Below are 18,483 nucleotides of genomic sequence, written 5' to 3'. Positions count from 1 at the left end.
GTTGATAAATTGAAGTACTAATTTTGGGGTCCGCAGATAAAAGTCTTTTTTTTAAGATATGGATGCTGGTTTTGGAACCGGAAAATACTCTGAGCATGCACGCTTCGCTAATTGATGAGCATCTGAAAGAGAAACGGTAGGGCGAGTGCTTCCTCGAGAATCATTCATCAGAACTAGGAGATTATCCAGCTGGCTGGGTAAATCAGAACGGTTATGGGGTGGGTGTAGAAAATGGACACGGATAACAGAGAATAGAACTAAAGTATTCTGACTATTAATTGGGGCTAAAAGCTGACAATTCCCCATGTCCTGACGAACTGCATCCAGAGAAAGTGGCAGCAAAGGTTGTAGATGCATTGTTGTAATCTTCCAATAATTTCCTTAATTTTAGAACAGTCCCAGCAATTAGTAACCTCTTGAGTTCTACTTCGACTTTAGGTTGAATAGCATTGGTACAATAGGCGCCTTCAAACACCGAGGCACACTGTCTGCCTTTATCTGGAGTTTCACTTGGGCACCAGTCACGGTTCCAAGTGACTCCTCAAATACCTCGCATACTTTCTCAGAAGTAGTTGAAAATCGTTCGTAGAATCGACAAGTTAGCTCATGTTAACTTAAATCTTCCTTAACCAAGATCTCCCAAACAATGCTGGAATGTTTCCTTGAACAATGTGAAGAGGCAACTCCATTTTCTGCTCATTAACTTCCACAGTCACCTTGATGAAGCCCTTCAGCAGCACAGTCTCCTCGGTATATGTTCTCAAGACCACATCAGATGATTACAGTGGTAGATAGATAGTTAAGCTTCTGATGGTATATCGATTCAGGTACAGATGATATTGCAGCAACTGTATCCACTTCCATCTTTTTTTCAAATGTTTTTATTCTCCATTTTCACATTTTCCTTCAAAATTTACACCCCACCCACAGACAGTAAACGGTAACAAATACAAAATCAATCCCCTTAATAATAACAACGATCCCATCCTCCCACCACCCCAAACAACGGCCCACCTGTCAATATATGCATCCAATAAAACAAACCCTCCCATGGTGGAAACAAAAAACAAAGGAGAAAAAGAAAAAGGAGTCTGGGACTGCCCATGGTTACCATAGAGTCCACCCCCCCCACACACTCAACGCCGTCCAACCTCTGAAAGAGTACCGTACGTGATACCCAAGAGTTGTAAACCCCCCCCCCCCCAACTCCTCCCGTCCACTGCCTCTTGTAAAACTCCTCCCCCCCCAACCTCGGTTCCTTTCCCCCAACTTTGCACCCCGGCTAGACCACTCGGACCCTGTTCTGCCAGGCTCCGATGGCCACGGCCCCTCCCCCTACCTCACTCCCGTTCACAGGCCGGCTTAAACTGGCCAGCGCGGAGGCCCCCACCCGGGTCCCTTTCCCCCTCGCCCGGCCCTAAGAAAGCCCAGAAATCCCCCTTTAGCACACACGCCCCGCAGATCCACCTACACCCCAAAGAGCCCTCACTTCGAGTGAAAGTCCCATCACCTCCCCTGTCCAAGTATATACAACATTGGCTCCTTTAGCCCATACACCCGCACGCAGTGAAACAAAAAAGAAGAAAAACAGTCCTGAGGCTACATCGGCACGTGGCCGTTTCTCAATTTCTCAGTTCTGCCACAGTCCTTCTTCCTTCGCAAAATCCTCCGCTGCTTCCTCCGTTCCAAAATAAAAGTCCTTGAGCTTATAAGTCACCCTCAGCTTCGCTGGATATGCAATGCCGCACTGCACCGTGCTAATGTACAGTGCCCTCTTCACCCGGTTGAAAGCACCTCGCCAGCTCCACCGTAAAGTCCCAGTATACACGTATACCAGCTCCAGCCCACTGCACCACCCGCTTCTGCTTGGCCCAGCACAGGACCTTCACACTGTGCCTACGAAAGCACAGAGTCACTACCCTTGCCGGCTCACTCGCCTTTGGTACAGACCTCCCCGACCGATGAGCCCGATCCAGCTCGTATCGGGAGGGATCCTCCCCCTCCCCCAGTAGCTTCACCAGCATAGCGGAAAAATACTCCATCGGCCTCGGCCCTTCAACTCCTTCGGGCAGCCCCACAATCCTCAAATTCTGTCGCCTGGATCTGTTTTCCAGGTCCTCCATTTTTCCTCGCAGATCCTTGTTAATCTCCATCACCGTCCGCATCTCCTTCCTCATCGAGGTAAGTTGATCACCGTGCTGCAATAATGTCTCCTCCATTTCCTTCAGCGCCTCCCCTTGTGCCCGCACCTCCGCCACTGCGCTCGCCACCGCCGTCGTCACTGGGGAAATCGCCTCCTCCTCCAGCACACTCAAAACCTCCCTCATCGTTTCCAAGTGTTATGTAAACTACCTTTCGAATTCTGCAGCCATCGCCTTAGTTATTTCTTCAGCCGTAGGCAATGTGGTGCTCCAGCCTCCTTTTTCCTTGGTGACCCCGTGGTGACCTCTCCACTCCCCGACGGACCTTCAGCTGTTTTTTAACGGCCATTTTCTTGCTGATCTTCGACATTTTCTTCTACTATGCCTCCTCTGTGCCTTCTCCCTGCCGTTGATGCCTCCGTGGACCCTGGGACCGGGCTTAAAGCCCCGAAAATGCCGTTCCCGAACGGGAGCCCTCCGTTGCGCGGTTGCCTCCCGCCCGCCGTCACCGGAAGTCCACTTCCATCTTAATAGTGTTCCCATTTAATTTTGGATAGACCCAAAATAGCTGTTAGTCTCCTTGTACTGCTAGAATAGCAAGTTTAAATTCCTTAAGCTGACTTGACACTTTGGTTACTCGGTGAGTCTTCAGTTGGATTATTTAACTGGTAAACCTGCCCTTTGCAGTATTCTTCTTGCAGTAGACTTTGGTGTCGTCGTGCTGACCAATTTATTGCCTGCACGTAGTGAGAGTACAGAATCTATACTAGATGTTTTCATCACTGAGAATGGACAGTGACATGTCTAAAGCCAAAATATTGTATGTTTTCAAACAGCATAATCGGAGGTTTGCCCGGGTTTTTGAGGAGCTCACCATTGAACCCTGTTTGAACATCGTCTTGTAAATAAACCCCTTCCACTATGTTATACAAACTTAACTTGTGTCACCTCTGACCTGCGGCTACAACACAGAACAAAACATTTTGGAATTCACTACCCCAGCGAGCAGTGGAGGCTGGTGCATTGACTTTCTTCAAGGCTGAATTAGATTTTTGATCTACAAGAGAATCTAGGGTAATGGGAGCGGGCATGGGAGTGGCGTTAAGGCCACAATCAGATCTTATCGAATGACAAGCAGACTCGAGGGGCCAAATAGTTCTTAATCTGGGACAAACAGCACAACATCATGGGCCGAAGGGCTCGTTCTGTGCTGTATTTTCTATGTTCCTCCTGTTTCTTACGTTTTTCCGAGGAGAAAAGCTTGTTAGCACAAGAATGGGCCAGCAGGAGTAATCCTGTTTATAAATAGAAGCACTGTTTCTCAACACAGATGCTGCAAGACCTGCTGAGTTTATCCAGCAAGTTTGTGTTTTGGCTTGTTTTATGAACCTTGGGAAGGAAGCGAAAAGTGGCATTATGTAGATGAAGAGAAGGGGTTCAGAGGCTCCTAATGGAGTGTATGGGGGGAGGGGGGGAGATAGTAAGCCATGGCTTAAGTTCAGTAGTGATGGGGTGGTCCAAAGAGAAACAGGAGGGGGACAGGATCTGTTTTGTTCAAGGGCGGCATTTAGCCTCAAGTTTGTAGCTCTGGCAGAGGACATGCACCTGAAATATTGTCATTGCTGAAGCTATTTTTCTGTTTTAATCTCTTTAGTGAATGCTGCATTTAATAGACCTGCAGGAAACATTTTGTTAGAGAAATGCTAAAGTCCATAATAAAAAAATTTTTTTTTTTAAAGAAATTCTAAAGTGCAAGTTTTTTTTTACAGCTTTACTATCCCAATGTACAAGGTGTGAAGGATCTGCTGCAGGCGTTGGATACGGAGAACCAGTTACACCTGATTCCAAATATCTGGAAAGGTCAGTGCAACTTGTTTGACCATTTGAAGGGAAAATAAAGTTTTCAACCGTTAAATGGAGGCTGAGGTGTTGCTGTTTTGATTCTTTCACTCAGACATTAGGCAACTTGGTCACAGTAATAAGCAGGATCTTGTGGAGGAAGTGCTTGAACTGATGAGTCGTGACAAACACAGTCCAGAGGTCAGTATGATTCCTCAGCTCAACTTTGATTGTTTATTCATTTTTCAAAATGTATTCTCTCGTGGGATGTGAGTGTCACTGGCCAGTCCAGCAATTATTCCCTTAGAAGGAGGCCGTTCAGCCCATCTTGTCTGCACCGATCCAATGAAAGAGCACCCTACCCAACCCCATGATCCCACACCTGTAACACAGTAATCCCACCTAATCTTTTGGACATTTAAGGGGCAAGTTAGCATGGCCAATCCACCTAACCTGTACTTCGGGAGGAAACCGGAGCACCCAGAGGAAACCCACACAGACACGGGGAGAACGTGCATACTCCACACACTGACCCACACCAGGAATTGAACCTGGGTCCCTGGCACTGTGAGGCAGCAGTGCTAACCACTGTGCCATCATGCAGTCCCTGCTGCCGCCTTGAAGCGCAGCAGGTCCATATGATGTAGATTCACCCACAGTGCTGTAAGGGAGGGAGTTACAGGATTCTAACCCAGAGACGGTGAAGGAACGGTGATATATTTGCAGGTCAGGATGGTGTGCTGCTTAAAGGAGAACTCCTGGGTGATGGAGTTCCCAGGTGTCTGCTGCCCTCATCCTTCTAGGTAGTAGACCTCAAAAGGTTTGGAAGGTGCTAACGGAGTGCCTTGGTAAGTTGCTGCAGTGCATCTTGTAGGTGGTACACATGGCTGCCACTGTTCGTCGGTGATAGAGGAAATGAATATGCTGGTGGACAGGGTGCCAATCAAGAGGCTGCTTTGTCCTGGATGGTGTTGGGATTCTTGAGTGTTGTTTGAGCTGCACTCACCGAGGCAAGTAGAGAATATTCCATCACACTCCTGACTTGTGTCTTATAGATGGTGGACAGGCTATGGGGAGTCAGGCGGTGAGTTATTTGCCGCAAAGTTCCCAGCTTCTGACCTGCTCTTGTAGCCACAATATTTATATGGCTAGTCCAGTTTAGTTGATGGAAGCTTCCAGCATGCTGATAGTTAATATTTAACTTCATTCTTGAATTGTGTGGTTATAATTACCACATATTAAGTTTAAAAAGTAGAAAAATATAAATGAATAAAATGGGATATCCCATTGTATATATTGGCAGAGAGAATACTGCAGCAATACATTGAGAGATCAACTCCAATATGGATAATTATTGCATGCTAGTGGCTGACCATACCTGTTTTATTTTTGGCCAGAGTAAGTTTTGGACTGCCTGGAACTGCTGCTGTACCTGTGGTGATGATGTCCCGCAGTGCTAGGGAATGCCTAGTTTTTAACCCATTGACAATGAAACTACAATGAAGTTGAGTGATATTGGGACTTTCAGTAGATACCGCTTTTAGCATGTCCGGTCACTGTGATCAAGTCAAAAGAAATATGTGCTAATTCTTTCAGCCAGAGGGATTTTGCTGCCGTTGTCATCTCGCCTGGATTTTCCTTGCTCTCTGTTCCTGTAGATGCCAAGTTTGTTATTGTTTCCTGTTCTCTCCTTCCGGCTATCATTCACCTGCCTCTCCCCCACCCCTCTGGTTCTCCTCTATTGTTCCCTGTCTCTTCACTCCCCCCCTGTGTTTGCCCTACTTTCCTCTTAGGTTTAGCTGCCCCCCCCCCCAGTCTCTATCTCCCTCTCATACCTTGGCTACTTTCCCCTGATTCTTGGCTACCTGGCTATTCTACTTGTTCGTTGGCCACAAACAGGTCCCGGAACAATTGGATGAATGGTTCCCACGTTCTGTGGAAGCCGTCGTCTGACCCTCTGAATTCTGAGAGGTCGGACTGCCAGTCTGCAGCTTTGGGCGGTGCTACTGACCTCCAGCCGAACAGGATTCTATGGTGGGAGATCAGGGAGGCAAGGGTGTCCGCCCTCCTCCCCAGGAATAGATCTGGCTGGTCTGATACCCCGAAGACTGCCACTTTCGGGCATGGCCCCTCCCTCATACCCACCACTTTGGACATTGTCTCGAAGAAGGCTGCCCAGTACCCCGCAAGTCTGGGGTATGACCAGAACATGTGGGCGTGGTTGGCTGGGCCTCCTTGGCACCGTTCACCTCTATCCTCCACCTCCGGGAAGAACCTACTCATACGCGTTCTATGGGCTCTATGTACCACCTTTAGTTGCGTCAGGCTGAGCCTTGTGGAGGTGTAGTTGTGTTTTCACTGACCTGATGTTCAGAGGATGAAGAATAGGAGGGCGACCAAGGGAGAGCAGTTTGTGTTTTGAGGCAACCGATGATCAGAGGCAGAGATGGTACACATTAACAATTGTGGAAGTGGATTTTTTTTTCTTCTCTAATTAAGTAGATATGGATTAGACCTTCAAATCGGGATTTGTGAATTGCTCTGATTGCAAACAGAATGGTGCAGGCTAAACCAAGCAAGGGATGGAGTCCATTGCAGAAGTGTGTTGGCTATACTTTCAATCCTCTCTCTGAATGAGGAATAAACGTCCAAGCAGAGTGGGCGATACAAATTCATTTTAGATGAATGAGCTTCAATAGGCTGAATGATCCTTATCCATATCCATCCTGTGAAACTAAAATTAAATGCATGATTATTATCATCTGAAGTGAAAACAAAGTAATCAATGGTAACATCCAGCAATTGTGTCAACAAAGTTGGAGGTGCTTTTCGAATGACTGTAGATGAAAACTTAACCAGTGGAGGTTATAAGGCTGGATTTCTGATAGGGGTACTTGGGAGTCGAATGCTATAGAATTTTACAGCTAGAAAAGTCTTGGGCATGTTTTATCAGTTTTGAAGGTTTGGTGCAATGAGGAACCATGCATTGATGGGAATTATAGACTCCAGAACAGAATCGTGAATGTAATTGTGTTTAATAATGTTACCTGTACCCACTTGGATGGGGCATTCCAGCCAAGGAATTCCAGGGACATCCCTGTGGTTTGAAACGTTGTTTATCTGATATCAAGTCATGGATGAGCCAAACCTTTTCCTGGAATTTAACATTGGGAAGATCAATGGCATCTCTCCCCGAAGCAGTCAAAGCCCTGACTGTGTTTCCCCAATTCTATTGTTCCTGGGATGGAAGCGGGATGTGATTCCCAGAATACATTGAGGTGCTGCCACCTCAATTTCAAGTATTGAAATTGGCCTGTGGATTTCTTTACAGTTGCAAGTTACATTTGCTGATTGCGCACTGGATATAAAGGCTGCGTACAAACCGGAGCAGTTCCGTAGCGTACAATGGACGGCTACCTCTCTGGGAAATGTGACTGTTCTGTTCTTGAGAGGAGGTCGAACTCAAGATGCTTGGTGAGTATTGTGGAGAGTAACCCATGGTTGACCAAAGCCTACTTTAAATGACTGTTAATGCAGAAGAACATACTCTGAAACATGATTAGCTGTTAAAATAATATGTGAAGGAGGAGAGGACTAGATTAGTGAGTCTTTGACTGGTGGGTTAACACTGTTCCGTCAGTCCTGTCAGGTGTCTACATTCAGCATCAGCGGTGAAGTGGTTAGCACTACTGCCTCATGGCGCCGGGGACCTGGGGTCGATTCCAGCCCCGGGTCACTGTCGGTGTGGAATTTGCATATTTTACCATGTCTGCGTGGGTGTCACCCCCACAACCCAAAGATGTGCAGGGTAGGTGGATTGATCATGCTAAATTGCCCCTTAATTGGAAAAGACAAATGAATTGGGTACTTTTAATTTATGTAAAAAGTCACCTCTCTGTGAGCTCTACGGGTTCTCTTAGAATTTTGTAAACTTGTCACAAAAATTCGAAGAGTTTGATCCTGTGACAGCAAACTTGCCCTGGATACCCAAGTGGTGGCCTTGTTCAGGGCATTGGTTAACATCCATGCAGCGCAGACTTGATTTGGCAACTTAAGGTGAAGGGACCCTTGGGGAACAGTGACCACAATATGATAGAATTATATTGGTATTACAATTAAGTTAGGGTAACTACAAAGACATGAGGGGGGAACTGGCCAGAATTGATTGGAGAAGGAGCCTAGCAGGGAAGACAGTGGAACAGCAATGACGGGAGTTTTTGGGGGTTATTCAGGCGGCACAACAGAAATTCATCCCAAGGAGGAGGAAACATGCTAAGGGAAGGAAGAGGCACCTGTGGCTGACGAGGAACATAAAGGACAGCATAAAAGCAAAGGACAAAGCATACAAAATGGCGAGGATTAGTGGGAAGCCAGAGGATTGGGAAGCCTTTAAAAGCGAGCAGACAATTAAAAAAGCAATAAGGGGGTTGGAGATGAAATATGAGTATAAACTAGCTAATAATGTATGAGAAGAATGCAAGAGGGTTTTTTATATATAAATGGCAAGAGAGACATGAGAATAGACATTGGACCACTGGAAAATGTGGTTGGAGAAGTAATAATAGGAAACAAAGAAATGGCAGAGGAACTGAACAAAGAAGAAAGAACAAAGAAAAATTACAGCACAGGAAGAGGCCCTTCGGCCCTCCAAGCCTGTGCCGATCCGGATCCTCTATCTAAAACTGTCGCCTATTTTCTAAGGATCTATATCCCTCTGCTCCCCGCCCATTCATGTATCTGTCTAGATACATCTTAAATGACATTATCGTGCCTGCCTCTACCACCTTCGCCGCAATGCGTTCCAGGCACCCACCACCCACTGCGTAAAGAACTTTCCACGTATATCTCCCTGAAACTTTTCCCCTCTCACCTTGAACTCATGACCCCTAGTAATTGAGTCCCCCACTCTGGGGGGAAAAAGCTTCTTGCTATCCACCTTGTCTATACCTCTCATGAATTTGTAGACCTCAATGAGGTTCCCCCCCTCAACCTCGGTCTTTCTAATGAAAATAATCCTAATCTACTCCACCTCTCTCCATAGCTAGCGCCCTCCATACCAGACGACATCCTGATGAACCTCCTCTGCACCCTCTCCAAAGCATCCACATTGTTTTGGTAATGACCAGAACTGTACACAGTATTCCAAATGTGGCCGAACCAAAGTCTTATACAACTGTAACATGACCTGCTAACTTTTGTACTCGATACCCCTTCTGATGAAGGAAAGCATTCTGTAAGCCTTCTTGACCACTCTATCGACCTGCACAGCCACCTTCAGGGTACAATGGATCTGAACACCCAGATCTCTCTGTACATCAATTTTCCCCAGGGCTTTTCCATTTACCGTATAGTTCGCTCTTGAATTGGATCTTCCAAAATACATCACCTCGCATTTGCCCGGAACTCCATCTGCCATTTCTCCGCGCAGATCTCCAATATATCTATATTCTGCTGTATTCTCTTGACAGTCCCCTTCACTATCTGCTACTCCACCAATCTTAGTGTCATCTGCAAACTTGCTAATCAGACCACCTATACCTTCCTCCAGATCATTTATGTATATCACAAACAACATTGGTCCCAGTACAGATCCTTGTGGAACACCACTGGTCACAGTTCTCCATCTTGAGAAACTCCCTTCCACTACTCTCTGTCTCCTGTTGCCCAGCCAGTTCTTTATCCATCTAGCTAGTACACCCTGGACCCCATGAGACTTCACTTTCTCCATCAGCCTACCATGGGGAACCTTATCAAACGCCTCACTGAAGTCCATGTATATGACATCTACAGCCCTTCCCTCACCAATCAATTTTGTCACTTCCTCAAAGAATTCTATTAAATTGGTAAGACATGATCTTCCCTGCACAAAACCATGTTGCCTATCACTGATAAGCCCATTTTCTTCCAAGTGGGAATAGATCCTATCCCTCAGTATCTTCTCCAGCAGCTTCCCTACCACTGACGTTAGGCTCACCGGTCTATAATTATCTGGATTATCCCTGCTGCCCTTCTTAAACAAGGGGACAACATTAGCAATTCTCCAGTCCTCCGGTACCTCACCCGTGTTCAAGGATGCTGCAAAGATATCTGTTAAGGCCCCAGCTATTTCCTCTCTCACTTCCCTCAGTAACCTGGGATAGATCCCATCCAGACCTGGGGACTTGTCCACCATAATGCCTTTTAGAATACCCAACTCATCCTCCCTCCTTATGCTGACTTGACCGAGAGTAATCAAACATCTATCCCTAACCTCAACATCCGTCATGTCCCTCTCCTCGGTGAATACCGATACAAAGTACTCGTTAAGAATCTCACCCATTTTCTCTGACTCCACAAATAACTTTCCTCCTTTGTTCTTGAGTGGGACAACCCTTCCTCTAGTTGCCCTCCTGCTCCTTATATATGAATAAAAGGCTTTGGGATTTTCCTTAACCCTGTTTGCTAAAGATATTTTGTGACCCCTTTTAGCCCTCTTGATTCCTCGTTTCAGATTGGTCCTACATTCCCGATATTCTTCCAAAGCTTCGTCTGTCTTCAGTCGCCTAGACCTTATGTATGCTTCTTTTTTCCTCTTAGCTAGTCTCACAATTTCACCTGTCATCCATGGTTCCCTAATCTTGCCATTTCTATCCCTCATTTTCACAGGCTCATGTCTGTCCTGCACTCTAATCAACCTCTCTTTAAAAGCCTCCCGCATATCACATGTGAATTTACCTTCAAACAGCTGCTCCCAATCCACATTCCCCAGCTGCTGCCGAATTTTTGTATAGTTGGCCTTCCCCCAATTTAGCACTCTTCCTTTCGGACCACTCTCGTCTTTGTCCATGAGTATTCTAAAACTTACGGAATTGTGATCACTATTCCCAAAGTAATCTCCTACTGAAACTTCAACAACCTGGCCGGGCTCATTCCCCAACACCAGGTTCAGTATGGCCCCTTCCCGAGTTGGACTATTTACATACTGCTCTAGAAAACCCTACTGGATGCTCCTTACAAATTCTGCTCCATCTAGACCTCTAACTCTATGTGTACCCCAGTCAATGATGGGAAAATTAAAATCTCCTATCACCACCACTCTGTTGCTCCTACATCTTTCCATAATCTGTTTACATATTTGTAACTCTATCTCATGCTCGCTGTTGGGAGGTCTGTAGTACAGCCCCAACATTGTTACCGCACCCTTCCTATTTCTGAGCTCTGCCCATATCGCCTCACTGCTCGAATCCTCCATAGTGCCCTCCTTCAGCACAGCTGTGATATCCTCTCCTGACCAGTAATGCAACTCCTCCACCCCTTTTACCTCCCTCTCTATCCCGCCTGAAGCATAGATATCCTGGGATGTTTAGTTGCCACTTCATGCCCTGGAACATGCCCTTCCCTTAACCAAGTCTCAGTAATAGCAATAACATCATACTCCCAGGTATCTAGTTCCTTACAGGCTAACCTCCTCATTTGGTTCCCACCCCTCTGCCACATTAGTTTAAACCCTCCCCAACAGCGTTAGCAAAAGCACCCCCAAGGACATTGTTTCCAGTCCGGCCCAGGTGTAGACCGTCCAATTTGTTGTAGTCCCACCTCCCCCAGAACCGGTCCCAATGTCCCAAAAATCCGAACCCCTCCCTCCTGCACCATCTCTCAAGCTACGCATTTATCCTGCCTATTCTTTCATTTCTACTCTGACTACCACATGGCACTGGTAACAATCCTGAGATTACTACCTCTGAGGTCCGACTTTTTAACTTGGCTCCTAACTCCCTAAATTCTGCTTGAAGGACCTCATCCCGTTTTTTACCTATATAATTGGTGCCTATATGCACCACGACAACTGGCTGTTCACCCTCCCCCTTCAGAATGTTCTGCAGCCAAACTGAGACATCCCTGACCCGTACACCTGGGAGGCAACATATCATTCGGGAGTCTTGTTTTCGACCACAGAACCGTCTATCTACTCCCCTTATGATTGAATCCCCTATGACTATAGCCCTTCCACTCTTTTTCCTGCCCTTTTGTACAGCAGAGCCAGCCACGGTGCCATGAACCTGGCTACTGCTGCCTTCCCCAGTGAGCCATCTCCCCACATCAGTATCCAAAACGGTATACCTGTTTTGGAGGGAGATGACCGAAGGGGACACCTGCACTGCCTTCCTGCTTTTTCTCTGCCTTTTGGTCACCCATTCCCTTTCTCCCTCAGGAATCCTAATCTGCGGTGTGACCAATTCGCTAAACGCGCTATCCACGACCTCCTCGGCATCGCAAATGCTCCAAAGTGAGTCCATCCGCAACTCCAGAGCCGTTATGCGGTCTAACAAGAGCTGCAGCTGGACACACATCCCGCATGTGAAGGAGTTGGGGACATCAGCCATATCCCTGAGCTCCCACATTGAGCAAGAAGAACATAACACGGGTCTGAGATCGCCTGCCATTTTTAATCTTAAGCTTAACTTAGTCCAACTATAATATCAAATAATAGATAAATGAAAAAGGAAAAAGAAAGAAAAATTGTTACCAATCGTACGATAAAAAGAAGTAGAGATAGAAAAATCGTACCGTATCAACACACCACAGTCTTTTTTTTTTGGTTAGAGGAGGAGGGCGGGTGGGAGACACGACACGTGTAGCGTCTCGGGTTCAGCCGCTGCCTAAATATATCAGCTCACTCACCTTCCCAGAGCGCAATTCGACCGCTCCCACTCAGCTCCTCCCTCTCACCGCTCCTGTCAGGTAAGTTTTTAAAACGGGAAACTCACCTTCCCAACTTTCCCCTGGTTACTGCTCTCGCTGCTACCGCTGAAAAACTCTCCGTGCTCTTTAATGAAGTCTCGCCCCTGTCTCTCCGCGCTCTTTAATGAAGTCTCGCCCCTGTCTCTCCGCGCTCTTTAATGAAGTCTCGCCCCTGTCTCTCCGCGCTCTTTAATGAAGTCTCGCCCCTGTCTCTCAGCGCTCTTTAATGAAGTCTCGCACCTGTCTCTCCGTGCTCTTTAATTAAGTCTCACCCTTGTCTCTCCACGCTCTTTAATGAAGTCTCGCCCCTGTCTCTCCCCTCTTTAATGACACCTCGCCCCTGTCTCTCCGCGCTTTTTAATGAAGTCTTGCCCCTGTCTCTCCACGCTCTTTAATGAAGTCTCGCCCCTGTCTCTCCCCTCTTTAATGACACCTCGCCCCTGTCTCTCCGCGCTCTTTAATGAAGTCTCACCCCTGTCTCTCCGCTCTTTAAGGAAGTCTCGCCCCTGTCTCTCCACGCTCTTGAATTAAGTCTCGCCCCGTTTCTCTGCGCTGTTTAATAGTTACTTTGCATCAGCCTTCACGGTGGAAGACACCAGTGGGATGCCAGAGCTCCAGGAGAATCAGGGGTCAGATGTGAGTTCAGTGGCCATCACTAAGGAGAAGGTGCTGGGGAAACTGAAAGGTCTGAAGGTGGATAAATCACCTGGACGTGATGGACTACACCCCAGAGTTCTGAAGGAGATAGCTGAGGAGATTGTGGAGGCACTGTTTAAGAAGGGAGGGGGGGAATTTGTAGGCCGGTTAGCCTGGCTTTGGTTGTTTGTAAAATTTTAGGGTCGGGTCTATTATTAAGAATGCGATTGCAGAGTACTTAGAAGTGCACGATAAAATAGGACTGAGTCAGCATGGATTTGTCAAGGGGCGGTCATGCCTGGCAAATTGAGTATAAGAATTGGCAAGTCATGTTGCAGCTGTATAGAACCTTAGTTAGGCCACACTTGGAGTATAGTGTTCAATTCTGGTCGCCACACTACCAGAAGGATATGGAGGCTTTAGAGAGGGTGTAGAAGAGATTTACCAGGATGTTGCCTGGTATGGAGGGCATTAGCTATGAGGAGTGGTTGAAAAACTCGGTTTGTTCTCACTGGAACGATGGAGGTTGAGGGGCGACCTGATAGAGGTCTACAAAATTATGAGGGGCATAGACAGAGTGGATAGTCAGAGGCTTTTTCCCAGGGTAGAGGGATCAATTACTAGGGGGCATAGGTTTAAGGTGCGAGGGGCAAGGTTTAGAGGAGATGTACTAGGCAAGTTTTTTTACACAGAGGGTAGTGGGTGCCTGGAGCTTGCTGCCGGAGGAAGCAGGGACGTTAGTGACATTTAAGGGGCATCTTGACAAATACATGAATAGGATGGGAATAGAGGAATACGGACCTAGGAAGTGTAGAAGATTTTAGTTCAGACGGGCTGCATGGCCGGCACAGGCTTGGAGGGCCGAAGGGCCTGTTCCTGTGCTGTACTTTTCTTTGTTCTAAATTGCCCCTTAATTGGATAAAATATAATCAAATACTCTAAATTTTAAAAACAATAATTCTTTGAGGAGGTAACAAGGAAGTTAGACAACGGAGAACCAGTGGCCGTGATCTATTTGGATTTCCAGAAGGCCTTTGACAAGGGGCCGTACAGGAGGCTGCTAAATAAGATAAGAGTCCATGGTGTTAGGGCAAGGTACTGGCATGGATAGAGGATTAGCTGACTGGCAGATGGCAGAGAGTGGGGATAAAGAATGGGTCTTTTTCAGAATGGTGTTCCGCAGGGGTCAGTGTTGGGACCATGGCTATTTATGATATATATCAATGATCTGGAAGAAGAAACTAAGGGCATTGTTGCTAAGTTTGCAGATGATACAAAGGTATGTAGAGAGACAGGTTGTGTTGAAGAAGCCGAGAGGCTGCAGAAGGACCTGGACAGGCTAGGAGAATGGACAAAGAAGTGGCAGATAGAATACAATTCAGTGTGAGGTTGTGCACTTTGATAGGGAGAATAGAGGCATGGACTATTTTCTAAATGGGAAACGGCTTCGGAAATCAGAAGCACAAAGGGACTTGGGAGTCCCAGTTCAGGATTCTCTTGCAGTTAACATGCAGACAGTTGGACAACTGGCAGCTAGGAAAGGCAAATGCAATGTTAGCATTCATGTCAAGAGGGCTAGAATACAAGAGCAGGAATGTATACGGCTCTGGTCAGACCCAATTTGGAATATTATGAGCAGTTTTGGGCCCCGTATCTAACGAAGGATGCGCTGGCCTTGGAGATGGTCCAGAGGAGATTCAAAAGAATGATCCCTGGAATGAAAAGCTTGTCGTATGAGGAATGGTTGAGGACCCTGGTCTGTGCTCAATGGAGTTTAGAAGAATGAGAGGGGATCTCACTGAGAGACCTGGATAGAGTGGACGTGGAGAGGATGCTTCCACGAGTAGGAAAGACAAAAACCCGAGGGCACAGCCTCAGACTGAGATGAGGAGGAATTTCTTCAGCCAGTGGGTGGTGAACCTGTGGAACTCTTTACCGCAGAAGGCTATGGAGGCCAAGCCACTGAGTGCCTTTAAGACGGAGATCTTTAGGTTCTTGATAAGGGGATCAGAGGTTATGGGAAAAAGGCAGGGGAATGTCTTGTTGGAGTTTGAAATTGAGCTTTCTTTTGAGGAATAGTGGAGGGAGCTTCATTCAGACTTTGCCTGTGCTTTACTAGTACACCTGAAAGTGCTTAGTGGTGAAAGTGTTTTCTTATGCAAACTGATTTGCTAACAACATGTTTCTGAAACGGGAAAATGTTCCATTCCGAACACACCCACCATCTCTTGCTCAATGAGCACAGTGCTTCAATAAATTAGTGGAGAGTGAAACTAGTTGATTGCCTTTGAAGGCATGGATGATAGAGATATTATGTAGAATTGAATAGAATCTGCAACGCAAACCGTCTGCATTCTCTTCCAGTGACAATTTAAACCTAAAACAAGACAATCTTTGACTTTAAATAGCCAATAATGTGTATGCAATAACTTGTCGTCTTTATTGGCAGGGGGATGCTGCAACTTTTTAAAACTAACAACCGGGTTCCTGGGTAAGTTGTCTCTTGTTAATGTTAAACAATTGAAATGAATGCCATGTGGACTGAAGGGATGAAACCCCTTGCTCAGTGTGTTTTATTTTAAATTCAGCAGTGGTGCTTTCCTGATGTTTCTCGATCTGTTTAAATTTTTTTTTTATTCAGTAAAGAACTACTGGATGAGTTTTTGGACCATGCCAAGGAAAGCAATAACAAGGCCCTGGCTCTTGACTTGGTGAAGCTGGCCGGCGCATTCAGTTTACCTGCAACATCAGAGCTGTTTGACTGGGTGATGAAGGAATTTGAGCTGACTGATGAGGAGAAGTAAGTCTGTCTGCTCGGCGTAGTTCACGTTTGTAACCAGTGTTTCCAACACAGTTTTCTTTCTTTTTTTAGTGGAGTAGAGGGGAAGGCAGGATTGTCATACGAGGGGAGACTGGGTCGACGAGCCCTCGCTGGAGTTTAGAATAATGAGGAGGGAACTCATTGAAACATACAACGCTCTGGCAGGGCTGGACAGACTAGATGCAACGAAGATCTTTTCTCTGGTGGGGGGCTAGTACAAAGGGTCAGGATACAGGCTGGGCCATTTAGGACTGAGATGAGGAGAAACCCCTTTACTCTGAACCTGTGGAATTCTCTACATAGAAAATAGGAGTAGGCCATTCACAGCCTTCTACTGCCTACTCCTATTTTCTATGTAAGGCGCCGGAATGTGGCGACTAGGGGCTTTTCACAGTAACTTCATTGAAGCCTACTCGTGACAAGCGATTTTCATTTTCATTTCATTTCTACCTCACTTGTACCAATCCACAGTCCGCCTATTCTGTATCGGGTGTATATCGTACTTTCTTAAAATTATGACAGATCTGTTGCAAAGCGAGATTGTGGGTTTTGAAAAGCTTTAATACTTGCTCTTCTTTCACGAATAAACAGGAGATCGCTGGAAGATCTAGATGCCACCAGCAGTGACAGCAGCGACAGCAGTGATAGCGACCAAGAATAATATTTTGATCATCCTGGGCTTGTGAAATGTTCTGTTCAACACAACAATGATTGTTTAAGGATTGAGCTTTGGTATTTGCTCGCAACACGTGAACTCTGCACTGGACTGAGTACAGCACAGACATTGGTGCATTGAAATAATCTTACATCTTTTAGTTTGCCTGCTGTATTATCAATGCCATACTACACAATGTAAACTTTAAGTATGTGGAACATTAACAAATGATGTGAAATTGCCTCAGTTGCTGCTGTAATTTGTGAATATATTTTCTTAATCTAAAGATATTTAGCTGTCTGTTTTATGTAATTCCCCAACTATTTTCTTCACTGGTGCGTCAAACGGCAAGTGTCATTGTGACACTGAAAACTTAGTTGTTTCCGATTTAAATTCTGTGCTGCCCGTGATCAAAAGCCTAACAACCCGTTCAGCTCTGTATAATTAATGTCAATTAGCTCGTTCATTTAATAATCTTCTTTGCAGAACAAATTCATCACTCTCCAGTGTCGTTACCGTCTTTGCGATCAAAAGAGAGAATTTGCAAGCAGAGGACCAGTTGTCCACAATTTGTCATGACAGTCCCCTGGATGCTGTCTCCAAATTTGTTACCCTTCAGAAGGAGATGATGTCTTTTAGCTGTGCTTTTCTTGGTATAACTAATTAATAATTAAACTCTGGACTTCGACCAAGTCCCTGAGGCGTTATCCTTTTGTAATAGAATTTACAGTGCAGAAGGAGGCCATTCGACCCATCGAATCTGCACCGGCTCCTGGAAAGAGCACCCTACCCAAGGTTAACACCTCCACCCTATCCCCATAACCCAGTAAGCCCACCCAACACTAAGGGAAATTTTGGACACTATGGGCAATTGATCATGTCCAATCCATCTAACTTGCACATCTTTGGACTGTGGGAGGAAACCGGAGCACCCGGAGGAAACCCACGCACACACGGGGAGGATGTGCAGACTCCGCACAGACAGTGACCCAAGCCGGAATCGAACCTGGGACTCTGGAGCTGTGAAGCGATTGTGCTATCCACAATGCTACCGTGCTGCTCACCGTAATCCCTGAATAGCATCAGCAGTTGAGCAGGAACGACTCCAGAGAGCGATGAGCAAGAGATGCTTTGCTGTAGGTTTGAAGTAATTCCAATATGTGGGCAAAGAATAACTGCAGAAGGCCACTTTTGGAGAGTTGGAGGAAGAGCAGCCAGATTTTGGTGTATAAATTCCAAGTGGCCATTTTCATTAACTGCAAACTGACCTGTCGACCAGCTCAGAGAAAACCCAGCATGGAATAGACTCCTGCAGTGCAACTGGCTTGAGACAGGCATCAGTCCCATCCTGAGGATCAGCGGACAATAAATTAGCCATTTCTTTATCTTGCAGCCAATAACGTCTTGCACGAGTATAGGGCATTGTTTTATTCTAAAAAACTGCACTCCACAGACTAGTGTACATTTACTTTTCAATGTGATCAATAAATGAGAAGCAAAGATTAAAAACTTTTTTCCCTTTTTGTTGGATGCACAATTCACCATAAGAGGGATACTCATACTGGAATTGTGAACTATCTTGCTTAAAAACCTGACCCTGTGAGTGTTCATCTCATTACTTAAAACACCAGAATACAGATGTGGAAAAACAGTCCAACAATCTCTCCTTA

General features: G+C 46.0%; 1 protein-coding gene across 1 annotated transcript in view; it reads left to right on the top strand.

Moving 5' to 3' along the window:
* The window catches only part of ptcd3 (pentatricopeptide repeat domain 3), a 52,897-nt gene extending 35,392 nt beyond the window's left edge, over nt 1-17,505 (top strand). The window contains exons 19-24 of the mRNA XM_038793304.1: nt 3,911-4,001; nt 4,096-4,181; nt 7,312-7,454; nt 15,787-15,828; nt 15,979-16,137; nt 16,750-17,505. Of these exons, the coding sequence (XP_038649232.1) occupies nt 3,911-4,001; nt 4,096-4,181; nt 7,312-7,454; nt 15,787-15,828; nt 15,979-16,137; nt 16,750-16,819 (591 nt within the window). The 3' untranslated portion in view covers nt 16,820-17,505. The remainder of the gene's footprint in view (nt 1-3,910; nt 4,002-4,095; nt 4,182-7,311; nt 7,455-15,786; nt 15,829-15,978; nt 16,138-16,749) is intronic.
* The last annotated feature ends 978 nt before the right edge of the window (nt 17,506-18,483 follow it).

The sequence above is a fragment of the Scyliorhinus canicula genome, chromosome 3, assembly GCF_902713615.1.
Source record: "Scyliorhinus canicula chromosome 3, sScyCan1.1, whole genome shotgun sequence".
Lineage (NCBI taxonomy): Eukaryota > Metazoa > Chordata > Chondrichthyes > Carcharhiniformes > Scyliorhinidae > Scyliorhinus > Scyliorhinus canicula.
Note: the sequence above shows the minus strand (reverse complement) of the source record. Positions and strands in the feature narration are given on the sequence as shown.